This window comes from Acinonyx jubatus, chromosome E4 (genome assembly GCF_027475565.1).
Source record: "Acinonyx jubatus isolate Ajub_Pintada_27869175 chromosome E4, VMU_Ajub_asm_v1.0, whole genome shotgun sequence".
NCBI lineage: Eukaryota > Metazoa > Chordata > Mammalia > Carnivora > Felidae > Acinonyx > Acinonyx jubatus.
The window spans coordinates 59,948,172-59,967,180 of NC_069395.1; the positions used below are offsets into that span (position 1 = coordinate 59,948,172).

The window sequence follows — 19,009 nt, forward strand, 5'->3', positions numbered from 1 at the left end:
CCCTGCTGGCACTCTGTCTCTCTCTCTCTCTCAAAAATAAATAAACATTAAATTGTTTTTTTTTAAAGTAAAAATATGATTTATTTAAGGAAGAAAACCAATATTAATATGTAATGATCTTTAAGTTCAAATGGTAAGATGTGAAAAGACCAATCAACAAATCTTTATGTCCCTAAAAGATTTCACTTTGATATATATGTACAGCTATTTTGTTGTGAGGAATAAAAGATAGGACACATTAAAGAGTATTTAAGGCTGTAAGGCACTTTGACAATGTGAAGAATGATTATTATTTAATTAAAGTGACAGGACTTAAGTTAATACCTTTTAAGTACTTACTAAGCAGACCTTGTACCAGATGTTACAGAGCATCCAACATAGATAATTCCTTGGTCTTGCAACATATTAGCTGCCTAGTAAGGAAGAGAATTCCAAATTCAGGCCAAAACCAAGCCTCTGGAAGGGGTAGTAAAAATCATCATCATAATATAAAGCATAACTATAATAATGTTTCTAATTATTGCTCATTTTCTATGTGTCACACACAGAAATAGTGACTTTCCCAGTAACATCAAAATCAAAAACAAAACAAAACAAAACAAAAAAAGACAAAGCCTAAATATCCCCTTTTTTCCTTGTCATCTCTTGTGCATGTATTGTTGTCTAGTTATCTCTTTTCAAACTGTATTTTTAACACAGGACCAGTAACAAGTTCTACCTTTTAATTACTTAGTCTATAAATTCTTCATATCTCTTTACTGTAAAAGCTACCTTTTTAAGGGATACCCTTTTACTGATCTTTCCAAACTCTGCTAAGTCAACCCTGAGGTTTGATTCTTAAAAAATGGCATGAAATGGTCTCAATTCTGAGGAGCTCATTTTCACTTGATTTTGAATATGGGTAGGATGGCTTTCTATTTCTCTCCAATTTCCTTCCGTGTCATCTTCAATGCCTTACTCAAAACCTCATGTGGTCTTGTTCATCAGAGGAACACATTGGAGCAGTGACTTCAGGAGACTGGACTATTGGTGGCCCTCTGATTCATTTCATAGGTCTCAACTGTAGTGCTGAACCTGTCATCCCAAAGCTTGATTTTGTTTTCTATCTTAAAAATAATTAACTTTCTATGTGGCTCAATCTTATCTGTATTGATAACTTTCAGGACTTTCACATATTCTGGTGTCCTCATCTTTGAATTTTTTTCTTTTTTGGCTTGAATTGTCACTTTTTAGTACAATCTGGCATCCTCTGTAAATCTGAAGAGTCCAGATGCCTATAAAGATAGTTCTTAAATGCTAAGATAAAATTCAGCACCAGCTGGGATTCCCCAGACTTCCAGAACATTGTTTGTTTATGACTGCAGTATGTTTTCTTCCTTTTCTATTGTCCCTTAACCGTGCCAAAATAGTCCCAACTTTGCCATGTAGAAATTCTAAATGAATGATATCAATTGCCCCTTTCATAACGTCTCAAAAAGAAGTTACAACATCAGTAAGCTCATTCCTTCATAGAATCTTGGCTATGTGTTTGCCCATTCACTCTGTATTTAACTATGAATCCCATCAGATTCCCAGGGAGGGACAGAACTGTAAGTTCATACACATAGTTCTTTTCTAGTGAGCTCCTTAAGAACAGAAATCCAGTATTCTGTAGGCATGGGCATATCTGTCCATTAAAGTAGCATTTGGCCCACTGTAATGATTTACTCTTGAGGTCTGTATATAATCTTAAATAGAGAAATCTATCTCCAGAGATTTATTTACAGCTGTTGGTCATACAGCAATAAAATGGGTCAGTTGTGTTGGAAAGAGGCTTTCCTCTAGGGAGACATCAGAAGGAGAAGCCATGGTATTCTGAATAAAAGATAAGGTAACAGAACCATTCCAGGCAACCAATGTGGTTGGTAGTCAGAGAGAAGTCTTATTTGTAGACTTTGATAGACATACTTGTGTATTTGGACAGAGTTTTGCCTCCTTGGAATGGAGTAATCTGGAGAACAAAATCAACCCCAATCACAACAATATTCACTTAAAATATAAAATGGCAAAATAAGATGTTTAGAAAGCACCACAGGGAAGCAGAACCACCATGTTCCAGTTACCTGGACAGAGAAACAGTTAATGGTCCTCGTTGATATGTCTATTAAAAAAGCTAAAGTGGGGTGCCTGCATGGCTCGGTCAGTGAAGCGTCCAACTCTTGGTTTCAGCTCAGGTCATGATCTCATGGTTCATGAGATAAAGCCCCATGTCAGGCTCTGCTCTGACAGTACGGAGCCTACTTGGGATTCTCCCTCTCCCTCTCTCTCTGCTCCTTCTCCTCTTTCTCTCTCAAAATAAATAAACTTAAAAAAATAAAAATAAAAAAGCTAAAGCTAAAATCAGCATTTATATATTGCTCAACTTGTAATGTTTCTTCTAACATTCTGGTGAAAATAAGGTAAGTAAAAGCCTGCCATTCATCTTAGTCATAACAAATTGATCCAACCATATTATATAATAAATCATTTCCCTATAAATACAGAAAGAGCCCAATAAATGTCTTACCTCATCATTTCCCGCAATAAATATCTAACCTTATCATTTCCCAATAGCATTGAGCTATTAGAAAAAGAATTATCGAGAACACATGCCAGAATGTCCAAGCAGCTGAGATTAGAACTCTTTGCTGTTTCTAATCACTTACTGGTGCTATTTTACAATAAGGAAAGAGTGACAACGAAGAGGGAGTGAAGAACCTTTCACAGCAAAGATAATTTACACACCTAGTTGATTATGTGACAGTTCAGCTTCTCGTCTCATTCCCCCATTTGGCTGACTGTGTAGTTACTACGTGCCAGTCACCTTGTCACTTTGTCAGAGAGGGTGTGGCAAGGAGTTGACAAGGAAAGGATGGGCTTTTTGCAAATGTTCCTGTCTCTCACAGATCTAGTTAGCATCTTGTTTTCTCCAAGAACTTATTTTTTCAGAAATCAGCTTTAAAAACTGCCAATATTTTTTTAGAGTACTTTTTTTCTTTCTTATTTACCACCCATAAATTTCCCTTTTGCATTCTTGAATTTTCTTTGGGACATCATAAAAACAAAATATTACAAGCATAATTTCTGCCAGCATATTTTATAATTATTTTGAAAATCAATCTCTTTCTGGGTTTCTGTATACCCCATTCTAACAGTAGATAAAAAATATATATTTCACAGTAAGCTGTCAGTTTCAGAAAGGAACATCTTAGACTCTTAGAAGCATCTTATAATTACCCAGATAGTCTTACAGGCTCCACAGAAAAACATTCCAGATTACTCATTCTTATTGTTTTTAAATTGATTCCAAATACAATCAGGGTTAAGTCATACAAGGCATCTTGAAAGTTATTCTCAAAAACAGTTAGATGTAAAATATGTACTTATTAAAACCTGTATGGCTTAGACCATATCATCAAGCTGGCTCTTTTTAATTCTTACCTCTACAACTATCCACATGACAAAGTTAAACCTACAGATTATGCCTCTATGACACTAATAAATATGAATATAACCCTTAGAGGAATAAAGAAGAAGAGGCAGGACATCTTTATATTATTACATTTAAAGGCAACTTGATTTTTAAGCTCATATACACTGCCCAATTTTCATATACATGACTGAAAACAGCAAGGAAACACAGAGAACAGTGTACATTGTTAGACAGTCAAGTTAATAATAAAATATAAGTAATGATTCTATATCCAGTACTATAAAATATAACAATTCCTATTTCGATGCATTGGAGTAACTCAACATGTCACTCCTTTTGACATCAAACATGTTAAGAGAAAAAGTAGGACAGAGAGAGAAAAAAATGGTCAGAATAAATTCTAGAGAATTAAAATGTTTTTCTGAGCCCTAAGACCAGAGACTAACAGAATAATATTCAGTCTTGGAAAAGAAGGACATCCTGGCTTCTGTGACAATATGCATGAGCCTGGAGAACATTATGCTAAAGTGAAATAAGCCAGATACAAAAGAACAAATACATGATAGCATATATATGAGGAATCTAAGTTGGTCAAACTCATAGAAGCACAGAGTAGAACAGTGGTTGTCAGCAGCTGGGAAAGGGAGAAATGGTACAAAGTTTCAGTTATACAAGACGAGTAAGTCCTAGAGATCTACAAGATCATAGTGCCTAAAGTTAACAATATTATATTGTATACTTAAAAAATTTTGCTAAGAGGGTAGCTCTTATGTTAAATGTTCTTATCACCCATAAATAAATAAATAAATAAATAAATAAATAAATAAATAAATAAAATAAGGTGGGAGGAAACCTTAGGAGGTGATGGATATGTTTATGGCATAAATATTGCTGATGGTTTCACCAGTTTATACTTATCTCCAAAGTCATCAAGTTGTATACATTAAATATGTATAGCTTTCTTATGTTAATAATACCTACATATGTAAAGTAGTCTAAAAAGAAAAAAAGACTTGAGACCAGCCAAACCCACACACACAACATACAAACTATTAGACAACTTTTTTGACCATAAATTTTGGTCTTGCCAATTGGTGTTAAGTGCTTTACATGAAATCACATTAAAAGTGACTCATCAGGGACACCTGGGTGGCTCAGTGGGTTAAGTGTCTGACTCTTGGTTTCAGCTCAGGTCATGATCTCATTTCGTGGGTTTTAGCCCTGCATCGGGCTCTATGCTTATAGTGCCGAGCCTGCTTGGGATTCTCTCTCTCCCTCTCTCTTTCTCTCCCTCTCTCAAAAATAAATAAATAAACATTTTTTAAAAAGTGACTAATTCTGATGAGAAATGGAATTAAGTTGCAAAAGAAGGACAGCAATGAGATTCAACTAATTATCAACAGGTTTCTGATGGAGAACCTTCTCAAGCTAATAAAAGACAAAAGATAGAAATGCAGGAACGGCTGACTAGAAGTCCCTCTTAATTTCTACCATTTTCTCCTCTATTTACAGTGCTTGGTGATTTAGAACAGGCACCAGCCTTTTTGGCTCCTGAAAATTTGTTCAGTAAGTTGAACCTTCAAATATGTTAAATAACTGATTTAATAGGGGCATTTTTATTTGATAGTTGCCAACAGGCAGTCCTGCAGACTTTTCTGATCCCAGTGGGCTGCTTAATGAAAACCCACATCATTTACAAAAAAAAAAAAAAAAAAAAAAGTGAGAGGAGAATTCTGGTTTATTCCCTGCTATTGAAATTAATTTACAGGGAGTAGGGAGGTGGTAGTGGATATTTCTAGAACTATTACCTGAGGTTTGGCGAGCATTGGTTTTAAGCTTATCTATCACAAACACAGTGATGGCTTCACTCCACATTCTTCTATAGTGCACAGACCATGATCCATTTTGAATAAAGCAGATTAATGGGGGGGGTTGAACCTCATGTACTAATTGGTTTTCTTGGTTAAGACTCAAAGAGAACCACTGGAGGGTTTTTCCCCCGAGTGCTACATTTCCAGACACAGAACAATGTGATTCTCAGCCACTTACATGAGATCTTTATGGAAGTGAAGTGAGGCCACAGTTCTGCAGGCCAGGACTTAAAGAGCAGCCATATATGAACCACATATTCTGCTCACCCCTAAGTGCTCACACTCAAAGTGCACCTTTGGTCCTCTGATATCCTCCTTCCACACAAAACTCCAAAAGAGATCTCATCTACTCAGCTTCTAACCAACAAGTTACCCAGACCAGATCTCGTGTACTTATTGTACTGCTAAATACCTGTGAATTCCAGATATGTATATTCAACAGCTGGACATTTTACCTGGTTGTTCTGCGAGGATGATCTGAAACTCAACATGTTCAAAATTTACCATCCCTTCTCCATCATTTCCATGAAAAGACAGAGAGAGAGAGAGAGAGAGAGAGAGAGAGAGGGAATTCCTGTGTTTACCAGTTCATCTCTAAAAGGCATCATTGTGCATTCATTTTCAGGTCATAAATATGGGTGTCTTTGTGGGCAGTGCCTTCTTTCTTACTTGATCTAACCTCTCACTTCCCCTACCCCCACCCCGCCCTCTTGAATCCTGCCACTGAACTAATGAAGCCCATTCTCAGTCCTTAAAGTTTCTCATACATCTGATTTTTTCTTCAATTCCACTGGCCCTAAGGCTCAGGCTGTTATAATCTTTGCTCTAGATTGCAGCCTCAGCTCCCATCCTTGTCTGCCTTGTCTATAAACTGATATTTACTCCCTGCATTTTTCCCAGACAAACTGCCATTTAAAATTTTTGAGGGGCACCTGAGTGGCTCAGTCAGTTAAGCGTCTGACTTCAGCTCAGGTCATGATCTCACAGCTCGTGGGTTTGAGCCCCTCATCGGGCTCTGTGCTGACAGCTGAGACCCTGGAGCCTGCTTCGGATTCTGCGCATCCCTCTCTCTCTGCCCCTCCCCAACTAGCGCTCTGTCTCTGTCTCTCAAAAAATAAAATAAAAACGTTAAATTTTTTTTTTGATAATGCCATTTCCCTGCTTAAAATTCATCAATTGCCTCTGACTCTTTACAGGATAAAATTCTGTTTCCTTAAGATTCTACCTACTGCTATCAGTTCTAACTTCCTCTCTAGACTCTCCATATGCCTCATCCTGTGTCAAGGTCACTACAATTTATGAAGTTCCCTGAGCTTACTAGGCCCTTTCATATCTTGAGTTTTTGAACAACTGCTCCCCTTTTGTCTGCCTAACTCTGATTCATCCTTTACAGTGAATCTTAGATGTCACCTTCTCCAAGAAATGCCTGTGACCCCAAGAGGATGGGTTAGACTTCACACACTCCTCAGTGCTCTGGGTTTACCCCAACATGAAAATTACCTCACCTTATTTGTCTGTCTCCCCACTACAGAGTAGTCTCCTCAAGGACAGAGACCATGTCTCGCTTCTCTGTATCTCCAAGCCTGGCAAAATGTTCACAATACAGGAGGCTCCTATGGCGTATGTAATTTATTAGTAACAAACAGAAATCTATAGAACCTGCTACAACCAGCCCTAGACACCCACCTCGAAACATCACGGAATGAATTTCCAGGTTCTTGTTCATGTGGTTTATATTACAAATAAAGATAATATCATTAGATTCCAGAGTAAAAAAAAATTTTTTTTACTTAAACACAATTTAAAAGCCACAATCATTGACAAGAGGTTTATAAAAATCCAAATAATTTATGTGTTGATAAAGCCACACAATAGTGTAACTACTTTCATGGTTCATATGAATGCAAATATCTCCTCTATAATTACTATTATTAGTTATCCACTTAACAAATATTTAATGAACACCCCTATGTTAGACTTCAGCTAATTGTTTTTGGTGCAGGGGTTACAAAACTGAGCATATGGAACCTTCTTATAGTTTACCGTATTGTCTGGAGGATAGACATTAATCAAATATTACCACTAATGAGTTTATAACTATGCAATAGAATAAAGTACTCCAAAAGAAAATAGTCTCATTTTATGAGAATAGATAAGAAAGGAAACTGGCCTAGACCCAAGATGGGTAGGTCTAAATTGAAAAAAAGGGGAAAGGGGAAGAAGCATTCCAAAAAAAACGAGGAAAAAGCCTAGCAGTGGAAATCTTCCATGGCAAAAGGGAGCATGGTGACGTGTAGGAGATGAAAAGTAGCCCCTGTGGCTAGAACCAAGGGAGCAAGAGAGAGTCTTCTGAGAGATGGAGTCTGATGGGTAGGTAGGGGCTGAACTATGTTGCTGTTGGGAATCTTGTTCAAGATTTTATCTTAATTCTAAAATGAGAAAAGGATTTAAATGGATCAGATTTGCAACTTGAAAATACCAGTGCGGAGAAAGATAGGATACGGCATAGAGTGGATGTGGAAACCAGTTAGGAATCAATGTGATAATTCAGACGAGTGGAGATGACAGTATGGACCTATAGCAATATAAGAGCAGACGGCAAAAAGCCAACAGATTTGATGGCTGCTTAGAAGAAAAAGGTGACAAGACTTGTTAATGAAATAGGTAGGAGAAGAAAGGGCTGTAAAAGAGAGGTCAAGGTGACTCCAAGGTGATTCTGATACTTCTGGCATATGCCATCTTTCCTGAGTCAGGAAACAGGGAAGGGGCTGTGGAAGAGATGTGAATTTGTGGAAGAGATGTGACACGTTGAGTTTGAGGCTTCTTTGGGACATGCATTGCATAAGGAGTTGAATATGTTGAGTTTCTGAGAAAAGATCTGTACCAGAGGAATAAATAAAGTTTGTCATTAAAGCTATGGGCATGGAGGCGCTGGTGAGGGAGAAAATATCTTTAAGATTTCCATTGATGCTTCATCAGTCTAGCTATCTCATGAATAGTCTACTCTGTTGTGTTCTCTTCCAGTAATCCTTTCACACACTTTCCCCCACACTGGGTTCTCTGAATTCTAGAATGTATGTGGAAAGGAACCTTTGACATCATTACGTGTAACCTCTGTGTTTTAGAAGCAAAGAAAATGCAGCTGTTTTCCCCAGGTCTTGAAGGTCCCCAGAGGTAAAACAGACAAAAGCTCAGGTCTTTTTGTCAATCATTCCAGTTTTTACCTGGAGTGAGGACATGAGGACATGCTGGGAGATAAATGTAAGCGTCCCCAGTACTCAGAATCCTACAGATTCTGATATGTGTTCATTCATCATAATGAAAAAACACAGGCTCTAGCAAAGGACGAAACTTATGGGGAAACCCACAGCGCTGGCAAAACGGAAGTGGGATCTTGAGCTGAACTGATCTTGGTTTGAATATTAGTAAGCAAATATTGCTTACTGCAAAACTTGACTAAAAACTTGAACTCTCTAACCCCCTATTTCCTAATTACCTTCAAGTGTTATAAGGAATAAAACTGATATACTAAAAGCTACTAACCAGATAGTAGGCTTTCAAATTACTAACATTTTCCTTGAAAGTAGAAATAAATGTTTTTCATCCATTATATATATGATATACAAAATTAATATAACATATAAAACATATAATATATAATTATATATATTAAATATATATATCATTATATATTTTTTAAAATATATATTAAATATATAAAACTATGTAATATATAATTAATATAAAGCTAGAAGCTATTGTAATTGTTAATATGATACATAAGCAGTTGCTATTTTAATATATAAAACCAAAATAACAAACCCTTATAAAAGAAATCGTTATTATTAAAAAGAAAATGCCAACATATGATTCAAACTCTTAAAACATTAAATATTGAGCAAATAATTATTTATCTTATCAGGACTTAAATCCTATTTATTCTTATTAGACTCTTAAACTCTATAAATGTCCATGATTGTGAATGAACAAAAAATCTACATCCAAATAATATTCAATATTATTAAAATGTAATGTATTTTCCAGAAATAAAGCACTCAAAAAAGCCCCATTTCAACATTTTGTTGTTAAGCAACTAAAAAACTATGTAGTCAGTTTTTCAATTCATTCAAATATGCATGTAGTCAAAGGTAAATGGTACAGTAGTAAAATACTATCAAAGATGGACCAAATGTTGTGGAAAATGTAAAATTAATCATTTCCTCTTATTCACAAACTTGTGCTCCACCTGGATTTGGATCTATATTCTGCTTCCATTCAGAGTTTAAACACAAAGGATTTGTGGCTGATATCAGTGTCACAGTTTGCTTTACCAAGGATTTTCAGGTGAGAGATGAATAAACATTGTAAGTTACAGGATATGAATTCTAGGGCAACAGTTACATCATAGGAGTAAGTTTTATGAGACTCATTCAGAGAAAATCCCCAGCAAAATCTGCAAATATTATATTTTTAGCTTCATAGTTATTTTTGTCCAATTTGAAGATGCAATTGTATAAAAATGTAATGAGCACTTTTATGATACTTTCATGCAGTATTATTTGAGCTTCATTTTTCATTTTATATTGTGATGGAGAGTTTGAGTTCAAAGGCAAGATGTAGCCCCACTTGAATGGTGAGGATTCTGGACAAAACAATTCCTAAGTACACGGACACTTCTCAGATACTTCTGGATTTATTCCTTATCTATCTTTAAAACATGACTTGAAGCAATTTATAATATTAATCCCACTAGTCTTTCTGTTTCTCTCTCTCTCTCTCTCTCTCTCTCTCTCTCTCACACACACACACACACACACACACACACACACACACACACACCAGATTAAAACAACAGCAGCAAGAAAAGACAGACAAAAATAAAAACAATTAGAAGAAAAAAGAAGGTGGATATGTCAGTGATGAATCAGGTGAGAAAGTACCAATGAGATGTTCAATTTCGCAATGAGCTTTCTAGAAACTAGAGAAAACAAGAAAAGGAAAATAGAAGTTACACATTTTTGTTTTAAAAAAGGAAAAAGTCAAGTTTATCATCAAAGACAAAATTTTCTTAGTATTATTATATAAGAAGTGTATGCCATGGACCCTGTCATAAGCAATGTAATGAACATGATGTAAATATCCTCAATTTATATTTTTCAAAAGTTAACAAAGTAGTATGTAAATAATCATTTCTCTACCTAATCCAAAGGCTTCTATATCATCATACCTAACCTCAGAAAGGACGGGGATAGGCTCGATTGAGGCCAGATTATAGAAAAGAAAAAAATAATAATAATCAGAGCCCTTGAAACCCTGAGAAAAATCTGCACAAGCAAGTTGATGACTGCACTCAGTGCCCTGGATGAAACACAGGTGTGGCCTAGAACTCATTCCAGTGCCCTGCTTAAGGCACACTTCTTAGGCTTTGGTGTTAAAACTGAGGTTCTGATTTAGTGGGTCTGGGGTGGGCCCACACACTCTGTTTCTAGTCAGTTTCCAGGTGATACTGACACAACTGGTCCAGCGACCATGTGTTGAGCACCAAGACTTTAGGGAGCATCAACGGGTGACCTGAAAGAGCTGGGCTAACAATACTTGAGACACGTTTCCCTTGTGGAACAGTCCACACAAGACAGACTCCCAACAATCACGCCACCCTCCTCTCACATGTGACATCACTCGTTCATCACAACCGGTTTCTGGTTCTGCTAAGGGTCGTGAAGCTAGTGGATTCCTTGTTTCGTTAGGAGCTCTGCAGTAGAATATGGGGCCCTCCTAGAGAGCAGAGGGAGAGGCAGACAGAGGAAGGAGAGCAAGCAGCAGGTGTCAACCGGGGCCACGAAAGAACACAGGAATTAATCCCAAATCACTGTAAGAAATATCAGGGGAGAAAAATTACCACAAATACCAAAAACTGCTAGTCAAGCAGATGAGGCTTTTATACCATTATAATTTGGGGATATGAAGAAGAAGAGGTTGGTAAATACTAGACATAATACTATTATGCCAATGAAATCTATAGAAAAACATCTCATTAAACCTGTGAGGCAGAGAGCTCCTGAAAAGTTCCCAGGAAACACAGAATGATACTTAGAAACTAATTACATTAATATGAAAATGTCACGGATATTCTCTTTATGTAGTAACTACCATTGTTGTTTTATGTTAATGAACATTCTTCATCTATATGTCCAATCTTACCTTAATTTTTTTTTTTTTTTTTTTTTTTTTTTTTTAGAGAGAGAGAGAGTGCAAGCAGGGGAGAGACAGAGGGAGAGAGAGAGAATCCCAAGCAGGCTCCATGCCTAGCACAGAGCCCAATGCAGGACTTGATCCCACGACTGTGAGATCATGGCCTGAGTCAAAATCAAGAGTCAGACGCTTAACCAACTGAGCCACTCAGGTGCCCCTCCAATCTTACTTTTTAATTAAGGTCTTAATATTGTCAAGCAAGAGTTCTTCCAACAGGATGCTACATCAGAATAGTATGAATTTTTATGGAATCGTATGAGGTACTGCTCCTCAAAGAAGTCAACCAAAAATTTTAGATTTACTATTAGAGTGGGTAACTCAAACTTGCAGCCCAGCTTAATCTGATGGGCTAAACTTTTCTTGTTCAGCCATTTTCATTTATGGATATTGTCATTAAGAATTCCTCGACCGCAGTGCCTTTACATAGGCCATGCCCTGTTGACTTGACCACAGTTCCCAGGGCAGATGGGTAGGTAACTTAGAGCATTTATCTGCCTAGAATCTAACTGCATTTTGGGTTGTAACCCTCGTATTAGAGTATTTAAGGAGGCAAATTCTCTCATAGGTCATCAAAACATGAGTAATTTTCGTATTTGCATTTGGATGTAAAGTTAACTTTAAGTTCCTGACTGCAAGTTAAATATTTCCTAGGGGATATAGGACACATGAAAAAAAAAAAAAAAACAGAAAAACAAAAAAAACTAAAACAAAACAAACAAAAAAACCCAAAAACAAACAAACAAAAAAACCAAAAAACCTTATAAGACAAAGTAGAGCATAATAACTGCTATTAGAGAAGCAAAAAGACAAGTTTTTGTTTTTGTTGTTTTTTTTTTTTTTTTGAGAGCACAGATAATGAAAGCTCAGGATGGTTTTCTCCAAAGAGCTCTCTGAACTAGCAGTTGAAGAATGGACAAAATTCTGCAGTCAGAAGGACCCAGAAGTGGGGAAGTGAGATGGTAAGAAGGGAAGAGATGGAGTACAGTCCCAGATGTTAGACAATATAGGCTATTGTCAAAGAACAAGGAACTGGAACAAAGTGGGTATGAAAGGAAATAACAAGAAAAAAGGGGGCATATTTTGTGAGAGCAAATTTCATTCTATTGCAGCTTTTTAAAAAATGTTTATTTTTGAAAGAGAGAGAGAGAGACACAGAGCATGGGGGGGGGGGGGTGGGCAGAGAGAGAGGGAGACACAGAATCTGAAGCAGGCACCAGGCTCTGAGCTGTCAGCACAGAGCCCTTCCCAGGCTAGATCTCACAAACTGTGAGATCATGACCTGAGCCAAAGTCAGACACTCAACGACTGAGCCACCCAGGCGCCCCCATTCTATTGCAGCTTTTGTCTGGTCCCTGTTCTCTCTCCCTTTCCATCAGAGAAAATTCAGCCACTAGACACAAACACGTAGGCCTACCTATCTGCAGTCTGGTAATTACTACCCTCTTACCAAGGCTGAAAACCATTGCTCTTCTTTCGACACTTGTTCACGACGAAGCACCACACAACTCTTGTTCAGGAGCCCCATCAACACCCTTCCTCCACATGCTCTGCACCAGCCTCCTCAGCCTACTGACTCACTGTGGAGGCTCTGGCCTGTCTGATTCTGCCTCCTCTCCAAGCTGTGCTTGCCCAGGCCCAGCATGCCCAAGCCCCACAGCTCACGCACAGCCTCATTCTCGTGGAGCCAGAGCATAGATTTCTAACTTACTCCTATCCATGTCTCTAGGCTTTTTTCTAGTCCCTTTTAATCAGACCTGTGGGGTCTGCCTATTTCTGTTAACGAGTCCTCTGTCTCACAGCCACCCAAGTGAAAAACAAAACCAACACCACTGGGTCATATCCCCTAAAGCTTATATTCCCAGTTATTCAACAGATCCTCATGTTGAATCCTCATGTTGAATGAAGGCATCCTCTCTATGCCTTCACTTCCTGGATATCAGAATGTTGGCACCCAAACTATTCCTACACAGGCCTTAGACCTACCATAGTGACAGGCAGCCCCCACGGAACACCAATTCACCCTGAGCACCTACGTGCTCTGTGAGAGTCTAAAGTGTGTCTCCATATTCTCCACACGTCACAGTTAGATTCATTGGATGGGCTTCCAAGACCCTCATCCTCTGACCCAAGTCTGCCTGCTCCCTCTCTACAGCCCCTCCACACATTGCTCCCTCTACACATCCTCACCCTGGTCACCCCCAGTTCTGCACACACAGCTGGGGGGCTTGAGGCTGACAGGACTCCTCACTTTTCCAACTCAGCTCGCCTCTGCTGTCCAGGAAACCCTTCCTGACTCCTGACTCCTCATTGATTTTTTCATGCTCTCAATCCCTATATATAAGCTATACCATATTGTTTCATATCATCTTTAATATCATCTTCTGTCATTTCACATTTGTTCATTATGTCTTTGCAACTGACCCAGAGTCAATTAAAGTCACGATTTTTACTTGTTTTCTTTTTTGTCTTTTGGATTTGTTTTACTGTCACTCCAAGGATCCAACGTGATGTTGGCATGAGTATTTTATAAGGAGTTGGTGAATACATGAGTTTGAGAGTTTCCATTCTCAGTGGCTACAATTGTTTTTAGTCATGTCAAAGGTGCTGGAGAAAAGAGTGCTGTGCCAAATACACACTTACCAGAGAAGACACTAGGTATCTTGGAAAGAAAGCTTTTGACGGTACGAATAGGAATTCCGTTTTTTTCATCTTGCATGCGTGCTATGACGTCTTCCATCTGTAACAAAATAATTAAAACCCTTTAAAAGTTGAACTTTTTAGAAAAATCAGTTCTTGTAACAATTACACCAGTTTTCCCCAACTGAGTATAATACCACATTCTTGCCTTTCTACACTTCATCATATTGATATTTTATTTTGGTTAAAAGACGATGGAGAAAACAGTAAGCAAAGTGGCCACTTTAAACTCCATTAAGCCACTAAAAGGAATTCTGTGCTTTGAATAGCACCTCTCTCTCCTGGTTTCACATTCTTTGGTTATAAAGGTCGACATAAAAGAGTGTTTATTTTTGAAGCTGTCAGAAACCACTGTAATAGCAAAATTCTCCCTTCGTTAATGTTTTCTCTATGGAACTCAGTGCAAAAGAAAAGAGAAACCTTAAAAGTGTCTGTGTGGATTTCCTCTTCAAGCAAGAGACTTTCTATGATTTGGTTTATTGTGAACTTTAACCCACCCTGAAAAGCAGGACCAACTGCCAGCAACTGAGGCTTCTCTTGCCCAGGCATTTACTCAAGGGTGATTCGTACCCGCATGATCAGATGCACACAGCACTGTAGCTCTCGGCCCATTTCCACCGTATCTATGTTTCAGTCTGATTAGTACACTATCTCCTGCTTTTGAGAAGTTTTCACGGTTTTAAAGAACTATGCTTTACAAAGCCTGATGTGGAATTTAGTTCTGAATAACATTCATGCAAATCATTACCGCTGTGTGTCTCTAAACCTGTGGCACGCATATACGCACAAACACACAGAAGTGGTGTCATGGAGGTCAACATCCAGTCATTCACGGACTCGTTCCACAAACAGCTGGGATCACCAACTCTAAATCAGACTTACCGATGGGCACCGTGGAAATGAAAATGAATGTAATACAGTTGCTGTCCTCAAAAAAAAGTCACAGTCAATACTGAAAACAGTGGTAAAATCGGAGTAAGGTTTGTGGTTTGGTTAATAGTGTACCAATATCAATCTCCTGTTTTTGGTAATTTTACTAGAATTCTATGAGATGTTTATATTAGCAGAAGCTGAGTAAAGCCCATCTGGGAATTCTCAGAACTATTTTTGCATCTTTTCTGTGTAAAATTATTTAGGGGCGCCTAGGTGGCTCAGTAAGTTGAGTGTCTGACTTTAGCTCAGGTCATGATCTCACAGTTCGTGGGTTCGAGCCCCGCATCCGATTCTGTGCCGTGACAGCTCCAAGCCTGGAGCCTGCTTCAGATTCTGTGTCTCCTTCTCTCTCTTCCCCTCCCCCACTCATGCTCTGTCTCTCTCTGTCTCTCTCTCAAAAAGAAATGAACATTAAAACAATTTATTTTAATTATTTAAACAGAAATATTTAAAGTTTTAATTTTAAAAGCTTGAAATCATTCCAAAATAAAAAGTTAACAAAAATCACAGTCTAAACCCTATAACAGTGAATTGCCAAATTCTCACCAACACAGCTTCAGAATGGTTTTCAAATAAGAAATTTTATTTGCCTAGATGAGTATTTTTCACACTTATCAACATGAGAAACTGTTCACCAGAAACTGGAGAAGTGGGAAGAATGGGTTTCTGACTCAGCTCTTCTTATGACCATCCATGTTGCTTTGAGCTAAGTAAGCAACCTCTCTAAGGCTGCTTTGTCACCTGTAAGTGGTGATAATAATATTTATAATTACTCCTTTACAGTGTTCATAGGGTGGGGTTGGGGCTGGGCCGGGGTAATGATTTTAAGGTTAAATGATACAACATACATAAAGCACCATACACAGATAATAAAGCTTGGACTTCAAATATCCACACGTACCCCCAATGCTGAGGGATGTTTATTCTCCACTCCCCATGTTTTGGTTTGTTTTTTGTTTTTCTTCAGAGGGAGCACCACTGCCTCAGTCCCCTACACCTTTCTGCCCCTCACACCTGCCACTCTAGGCCTGGGCTGACTGATCAGGTGGAAGAACTGGGAAATGAGCAATTGGTTGTGGGCCCATCCTCCTTCCATTGGGAAGCCCACATCTAACTCTGCTGTGTGAGAGACCTGCCCGAGTGAGCGAGTACGACTGATGAGGACTGGGTTTCAGGATTAAAGTTTATGTGTGCATGAACATTCTTCAATAATAGCTGTACCTGCAACGCAGCTGATGCTGTGACTTCTTTCTGCCTTACACTTTAGTTGTGGTTCTCAACTGGTTCGGAATTCGGAAAATGAAGGTGTTATAATCGGCCCTCCAGAGACCCTAACAACAGCTAAATCGTTTCACATAACGAACACATTTCATCTAACTATAGAAAACTGAAAATAGTTATACTTTTATGACTTTTTGTTTTGTTACTGTTTGCCCTTTGTTCACCTGACAGTGTCCAGGAATGGAAAATAAGCTGTTCTGCGATGTATAGTGGCAGCCTGTAAACCCTTGGATTATCAGTTTAATGGTTTAAAGTAGGTCAGATTAGACAGATGTGGAAACTTCTGACACCCATTAGTACCTCCAACACCCCAGGATGTGGCAACAATCAGCTCTGGTGGGGGATGAATTAAGGTTCATTGCTATGAGTAGAGGTGTTTTCTCTGCAAAGTCGCACCGCCTCTCAGTTCACTGGATCCCAAAGGAATGAGATTAGGAATCTGGGAATTGAAAGTGAGCTCTGTGGTTTTATTTTGAAAGTTTCAATTTTTTTCTGAGCCATAATTTCCACGATAGAAAAAAAAATTAAACTCCACGTAAAAAGAGGATGCGTGTTCTAGACTGAAAATGTGATCATCAAAAGGTATTCAGTTGTTCTTATCTTTATTCAGATATTATTTATCCATGAAGATTATTTACCATGACCTAGAAGGAACAAAGAACAAATCAAACACAGAACAAAAACAAAAACAAAAACAATCTGGTTTCTAAAAGGTAACATCAGTCCCAGAAGCCACATGTAAAAAAACATATCCATCTTACTTAATAAAGTTTCCTTAAGCATTCACTTGGAGTGTATTTATTTTTATATTAAGCATGGTTTTAACACACTTGATTATCTGCTTTCCCACCATTTGCAGTGGCAACTTCGGTGAAAAACAGAATGTTAAAAGCAGAGAAACTAATGGAGAAAGCTAGGTAGCAAGAGGGACAAGAGAATATATAAAGTAACTCCAATAAATACTAAACCTCTGTGGGACGATTTAAATTTAAGGTCAAGGGGCGCCTGGGTGGCGCAGTGGGTTAAGCGTCCGACTTCAGCCAGGTCACGATCTCGTGGTCCGTGAGTTCGAGCCCCGCGTCGGGCTCTGGGCTGATGGCTCAGAGCCTGGAGCCTGTTTCGGATTCTGTGTCTCCCTCTCTCTCTGCCCCTCCCCCGTTCATGCTCTGTCTCTCTCTGTCCCAAAAATAAATTAAAAAACGTTGAAAAAAAATTTAAAAATAAAAAAAATAAATTTAAGGTCAAAAGACTCAGATAGCTCTCAGATAGCTCCAACATTCCAAAAGAAGATATATACACATACACCCATCTATTGATCAATCAGTCTGTCATCTGTCATCTTCATCAGTGTGCCATTGAGCTGTGAAGGGTTAGACTGTGTTCACTCTCAAGCCCTAGGGTGAGGAAAATTTCAGCATGGGATGACAGAACACTGAGCATGCCTGGTCACTGGGCATGCCTGGTCACTGAGGCTCTCTCTGAGTCTTATTTCCTTCACCCTTCAAACAAGAAGTTAGAGGCATGTGATCTGTAAGATTTCTTCCAGCTACAAAATCACTGAAGTCTGGAAATAATCATCACTTTTCAGAACTGGGTAAGTTTCCTCACTTAAGTTAAAGAGCCAGTTTCTGGGGTGTCTGGGTGGCTCGGGCTCAGTCAGTTAAGCATCTGACTCTTGGTTTTGGCTCAGGTTGAGATCTCAATGGTTAGTGAGTTTGAGCCCCACCATTAGTGCGGAGCTTGCTTGGGATATTCTCTTTCCCCTTCTCTCTGCCCCGCCCCTCCCCTGCTTACTCTCTCTCACCCTCTCTCAAAATAAACTTAAAAAAAAAAAAAAAAAAAAAAAGAGCCTGTTCCCTGTCAGAGACAAATAGATGAACCCATTAAATTGATCAGGAACTTTTACAAATTGCTTCCAACTGTCAGCACATTTTAATTTCAATGCATATAGCAAAGGGATTAAGAGCATGAACTGAGGCCAAATTTGTTTGAATCCTGGCTGTGCTACCTGCAAATTGTATGAACAGGTTAACTTCCTTTACAACTCTGAAACTCAGTTTTCTCATCTGTAAAATGGAGATAATACTAATAGTATATACTTCTTATCAGGGGTGAGGATTGATGAATCAATGCTAATTAAATGTGTACCCATAATACTGCTATCCTCCTCCTCATCATCATCCTCATCAACATAAATTTCTTCTCTCATCATTATACTAGGAAGCCACAGGCCTTCTCTCTTTCTTTGACAATCGGGCTGGCAAAGACAGCTGTGGTCAAATGCCAACTACTTATCCAACTACCAATCACGAAGTAGACAGAGGTACCTATGGATAAGCTCTCTCTTGGATTTCTAATAGAAGACTGGGTTCGTGTTGCCCCTCAAAAGACAGATTTGATTAGAAGAAATGTCAGGAAGAATATTTTTGCATATAAGCAAGGACTAAGTAAACTATGAAAAATAATATTTAGAAGAAAGGGGGGAATGAATTACATTCTTTTTTGACAAAATGAAAATGTCCCT

The 19,009-nt window shown here is 38.3% G+C and overlaps 1 protein-coding gene across 10 annotated transcripts in view; it reads right to left on the reverse strand.

Annotated features, from left to right (window-relative positions):
- RGS7 (regulator of G protein signaling 7) overlaps window positions 1-19,009 on the reverse strand; it is a 498,690-nt gene that overhangs the window by 251,171 nt on the left and 228,510 nt on the right. For all 10 annotated transcript variants that reach the window (XM_053209414.1, XM_053209412.1, XM_053209416.1 and 7 more), the window contains one exon: window positions 14,215-14,311. In XM_053209414.1, the coding sequence (XP_053065389.1) occupies window positions 14,215-14,311 (97 nt within the window). The remainder of the gene's footprint in view (window positions 1-14,214; window positions 14,312-19,009) is intronic.